We start from the raw sequence: 5,493 nt of genomic DNA, 5'->3' as shown, positions 1-5,493 counted from the left end.
GATGGTAATTCAATTCGATGTTGTTTAAGAAGAGATTTTAACGTTTATATGAATTAGATAAATCTCTAAAGCAGTCATGATATGAATAAAAATGAAGGATTTTGAAAATTATGAAATAATTTACAATCTGGTACAATTAGAATAAATCTTCATAGTAAAAAGTAGATAATGAGGAGACATTCACTATGGGCTTTTAAATATTTTAGTTCGCTAGTCAATCAATAAGATATTGATTAATTTGATAACAGGTTAGTAATTATCGAAGGATTGACATATGGTATATTCGTCTAACCTCCACGGTACCTTCTTCATTATTGAAATCTACACTCCTTTAAAAAAAAAAAAGGGAACTTTTCACCACCCAAAATGAAATAAGAAAATAATGGTACTAAAAATACTTAGTATTTGAAAACCACCAAAACAGAAAATTAGAGGGAGCGACACGAATCAAAATATAAATGGATTAATGGGCATTAGGATCAATACTACGTACTTTATATACCTAGTGTAAAAATGTATGTATGATAATTTTTAATGAGTTCACGGTTTATCCAATAAATAAGTTGAGTAACTCATCACATACCAATAAGCCATTAGTTATAAAACTTGAATTTCTGCGCCAACCATTTATTTGTTAACTCATTACTAATTAGTCTATAAGTCAATATTATGGTTGATTTATCGATTATGGTTTAATTTTGAACAATCCTAATTATAAATATACGGTAAAATTGCAAAATAGAAATCAATCAACAATTTGTGCTGGGCTATATTTTTTTGCATGCAATAATTAAATTAAATCAATATCTACATATCATGTATTTGAATTTAGGGACTTTTTTATTTAACCATGATAAGTCATATCGACGTGTTTACACCTCTGTGCTGACAGAATTATAATCATATGAGACATTCATACAAGGAAATATTGCAACAATAGTATTTTAACTAAAAGTAAATTTTTTCCAACTAAAATACTGGTAATATTAAAAAAAAAATTAACAATGTATATAGATGCAAAAGGCAGAATATTTAAACATTCAAGACCCCATCTTTATGATATACAACCACTAAAAGTTGCTATTACCAGACAATGTGGGGATCACCCCTACCGACCAACCCAACTAAGACCCAAAATTGTGTCCTGTTTTTCAAAATAATTGTCTTTCATATATAATAATTGAATATTTTTTTTTGTATAATAGATTGACATTATTGGTATCATATGTTGATGTACATCCCAACTAAAATGCTACTTAAAATATAAATCACGACCAGACCACCAACCCTTTTTCACTTTCGCTTGCTTTTCTCCTGAATGAATGCCGATTGATGTAGTGATCGGCTTTTCTATCAGAATGCTTTCTCCATCGACGAGTCCCTTTTTTTACTAGTAAGGATGGTATTCTTGGCTTTTGTTTCAACATATTTAACATATAGGAGCTCTTCTAGGAACACCTTTCCTTTTGTGCAAATTCTTCCTTGGTTTCAAAGTTGAAATGCACCATGTTTGAATTACCTCTGAGGACTCATTCAAAGAGATGCAAGACTCGTTTTCATTTGAGAGATCAAATTTTGTAATTTGAGTGGACACAAAGTTCTTCTGATAATGTTCTTTACAAATATTTGCATCTATCGATACCTAAAACAAAGTTTTCATTTATAAGCAAATAAAATTGAAAAAAAAAAAAAAAAAAAGGTAGCTTGATGCACTAAAGCTTGCGTTGTGTGTGGGGTTCGGGAGAGGGCCGGACCACAAGGATCTATTGTACGCAGCCTTATCTTACATTTCTGCCAAAGACTGTTTCCACAACTTGAACTCGTGACCTCCTGGTCACATGGAGATAACTTTACCAGAATGATCTATTGATGAAGATAAAATAAAATATTTAAAATATGATAAATAAAGATAATTTACTTTGCATGCAATGGAGCAAAATCGATTTGGCAAATCTTGAAGATGTCTTCCACAAGCTTCACAAGTTACACTTCCCTTTAGTTTGGAAGTTTTGCTATCTTTCGATTGAGGACGTGGATTCAAATGTACTGCTTTTTCACCATTAATTTTGTAAGTCTGCAAAATAAAAATTTTTAGTATATAGTCAGCTAATAATATATAACACTGTAATTAAAGAAAAATCATATAGTTTCACCAAACGAAATAATTGAATAGAGTATCAACATTCTTATAGCACTAATATTAAGAAACCGTTGCGGTTGGTGAATAAACAAAAAGGCGCGATCGATATGAAAAGAAAATATTTTAAAGAAAAATAAGTGGGCTTTTTGTTTTTCTAATGTTCCATATATAAGCATAAGATCCATGGGGTACGAGAAAAATTCGTATCACAAAGTTTTATTGTACGCAGTTTTTTGCTGTATTTTTACAAAAGATTATTTTTACGATTTAAACTCATGACTTATTTATCACATGACATCAACTTTAACAGTTATTTTAAAGGCCCGTTTGGCCATGGATATTTTTCCCTTCTTTCTGGAAAATTTTTCCGGAGTTGAAAATTATAATGTTTGGTCATGAAAATTTGAAAAACAATTCCGGAATTAAATTCCGAAAATAAAAAACACTTTTTTGTTGTTTTCCCCTTTTTCCACTCCAAATTCAACTTCCATTATTATTACATATAACCTAAATCTTTAAATTTTTACACAAACCCCTCTTATTAACTAAATTTCGTAATTTTTTTTAAAAAGACCAAATTCAACAAAATAATCAATTCAAGTGAAAATAATTAAGAATTTTCATCAACAAATTTAAGAATATATAAAATATATTTATATCTATCAATTATATTTATCAAAATATATTTTTTCTCTATTCAGTAGATTATGGTTAGATAAACTTATTTAGCTCGTGCTTGTGATATTTTTATTCAAATTATAGAAGAATAACAATCATAATAACTAGTTTGTTGTCAATTATTTTATCAATTGAAGACATATATAAATTATTTTCTCAATATTTGGTTGTATATTAGTAGGTAAATTAGTAGTTGAGTGATTTTGATGATTTTTAAAAGTTGAGGATATAAATACATATTTAAAAAAAATCTTTTAAAAGTCTAAAAAAAAAAAAAATCCAAAAAGACATATGGCCAAAGGGAGATGGAGATTTGGGGTGAGTGGGATATGGACTACCGGCTGGGGTAGAAATGAGGTGTGCGGACGATGAAAAGGACAAAAGCAACTTGAAATGTCAATTACAGAACTAATTTTTTATATCTCCACTGGAAAAATCATTTTCTTCCTTTTTAAAGAATTATTTTTTTAAAGAAAATATTTTTAAAAAAATTGAACATCCAAACATGAAAAAGCTTAAAGATTAAAAAATATCTTCCTCCGTAATACACTATTGCACACACTTGTAATCACCGTATAAAATTTCGTACTATTTAATCAGTACATTATTTGGTTTCCCTTTTCTTTTTTCGTATAAATAATATTTCGTTTTTTTTTATTTTATGTGTCATAATTTGATCACAAAATTTAAAAATAATAAAAAAAAATTATCAAATTATTTTTTATTAAAGTGGATCTTACAAGTGAGATCAATAATGATAAAGTAAAATTATGTTTTTACATAATTATTAAATAAAAAAATAATATTTTTTTTGCACATACAAAAAAGAAAATGGCCATTCATAAAATGAGATGAAGGAAGTACATGAATATTAATCATGCTATTCAAACTTATTTCTTCATTTTACTTGAAAATATCCAATTAAAAATAATATTTGCACACAAAATTTTAAGGCCCTGAAAATTTTGAGTAGTGAATTTATGATTTTAATATTAATTAAAATAATATTGAAGATTATTAAAGATAAAGCCACAAAATTTAATATTCTTTTAAAAAAAAATACCTACTTTTGTCATAAATATTTTAGAACATTAAATTAAACAACTCAAAGAACTTTTAATTAAACAACTCAAATCTTCATATTAGTAAATATACTTTTTTACAATAACATCAAATAATATTTTGCAAATAAATGTCTAATATCTTATTAACTATGAATTAATTCTTACATTTATAAATAATAATATTATTATTTGAAGTTAACACTAAAAAACATTTTAAGAAAATTAAACTAAAACAAATAATATGTAAGAAACAAAATGTAACTTTAAATTATTATATTTTTTGTGAGAATATATTTAAATATTCTATTAAAATTCAGTTTTATGCCATTAATGTTATTGAAACATCCTGGCTCAAAATGAGAATAATATATATTTATTAGAATTACTTTGGAATTACTTGATTCAAATTTCAACTGTTATATAATGTTTTGTTAATTTTATTCTTAAAACTAACATCTAAGCTATACTAATAACAATTTTAATACGCAAACTTATCCATATTTATGATAGGAGTTTATATAAAATTATTCAAAAAAATTTAAACGTAATAATAAAACAATTTTTTTAAAATGTAATAGTAAAATTGTTGTGTATTTGAAAAATATGAAAGCATGTAATAATATAATGTTTACCCTTCAAAACACCAATTAATATCTATCATAAAAATTTACCCATAATTATATCATTTTAAAAACTGTCAAGCTAATTAATTCAACCAAAAAAATACTATTTCGTTAGCATTTATATATTATTTTTATTTTTTACAAAGTTAATGTGACTAATATTCAAAGCTAGATTAAATTATATCAACTCAATAATTTAAAATTTAATTATAAATATTCAAAAATTATATAAAAGTTATAGATATTTCAAAAAAAAAAAATGAATTCAACAAACAAAACAAAGAAGAACTCACCTGAATTTCAGAACAATTTAGATATTTTTGAATCTCGTGAAGTCTGACAACATCATGATAAACATATTTGCATATTTGAAGCCATTCATGAAAGCAGTGTGACGAAGATGATACGCAGTGCTTGCAGAAACAGAGATTACAATCAATACAAAACATATTCTTCTCATTTCTTCTTATTTCTCTGTGATATCCACACGACTCGAAAAACTTGCTGTTCAGCAAATTTTCAATCCAATTCGCTCCCTTCTTCACTTTAATTTTGCCTCCAATTAGCTTCACAAAAACAATCATAATGATTTAAAATCGAAAAAAATAATGAATATTATCAAATTGAACACATATAGACGAGTATAGATATGAAATTCAATTAATATACAAACCATTTTTTTGTGAAATTGAAGAGGGGAGGAGGAGGAATATTTTTATTTTATTTTAAAATTTTTTAGTAGAAGTGGAAAACAGAGGTTTTCTTTTATAAAAAGCATGGAAAAAGTGAAGAAATCATGGCCGTTGGATCATTTAAAAGGGGCCCACGTGAGACGTAGTAGTTAGGTCTCCACTGTTGGATTTTCCCGCCAATTCCGGGGAGTTATGGAGGCGGCCGTCTTTGCCTTTTGAAATTTCTGTTTTTTTTTTTTTGAAAAAAGAAAAAACTTTTGGAGATTTTGTAGTCAACACATTTATTTACTTAGAAA

At 26.4% G+C, this 5,493-nt stretch overlaps 1 protein-coding gene across 2 annotated transcripts; it reads right to left on the bottom strand.

The window, feature by feature from the left end:
• Positions 1-989: 989 nt before the first annotated feature.
• Positions 990-5,289, bottom strand: LOC107872376 (protein RGF1 INDUCIBLE TRANSCRIPTION FACTOR 1). 2 transcript variants are annotated; one of them, XM_016719113.2, is made up of 4 exons: positions 5,179-5,243; positions 4,799-5,071; positions 1,919-2,074; positions 990-1,642 (listed from the first exon to the last, which is right to left on the bottom strand). In XM_016719113.2, exons 1-4 carry the CDS (start codon positions 5,179-5,181, stop codon positions 1,430-1,432), a joined length of 645 nt encoding a protein of 214 aa, XP_016574599.1. In that variant the 5' UTR covers positions 5,182-5,243; the 3' UTR covers positions 990-1,429. The 2 variants fall into 2 exon arrangements, with proteins under 2 accessions (XP_016574599.1, XP_047268597.1); XM_047412641.1 differs by having other exon boundaries at positions 1,539-1,830; positions 5,179-5,289.
• Between the last annotated feature and the right edge of the window lie 204 nt (positions 5,290-5,493).

The sequence above is a fragment of the Capsicum annuum genome, chromosome 5, assembly GCF_002878395.1.
Source record: "Capsicum annuum cultivar UCD-10X-F1 chromosome 5, UCD10Xv1.1, whole genome shotgun sequence".
Classification (NCBI taxonomy): Eukaryota; Viridiplantae; Streptophyta; class Magnoliopsida; order Solanales; family Solanaceae; genus Capsicum; species Capsicum annuum.
Note: the sequence above shows the minus strand (reverse complement) of the source record. Positions and strands in the feature narration are given on the sequence as shown.

Coding starts and splice junctions, on each gene's coding strand:
- LOC107872376 (XM_016719113.2), bottom strand. Junction 2,075..4,798: donor TAAATTGTTCTGAAATTCAG/GTGAGTTCTTCT, acceptor TTTATTTTGCAG/ACTTACAAAATTAATGGTGA. Junction 1,643..1,918: donor TTTGCTCCATTGCATGCAAA/GTAAATTATCTT, acceptor ACTTTGTTTTAG/GTATCGATAGATGCAAATAT.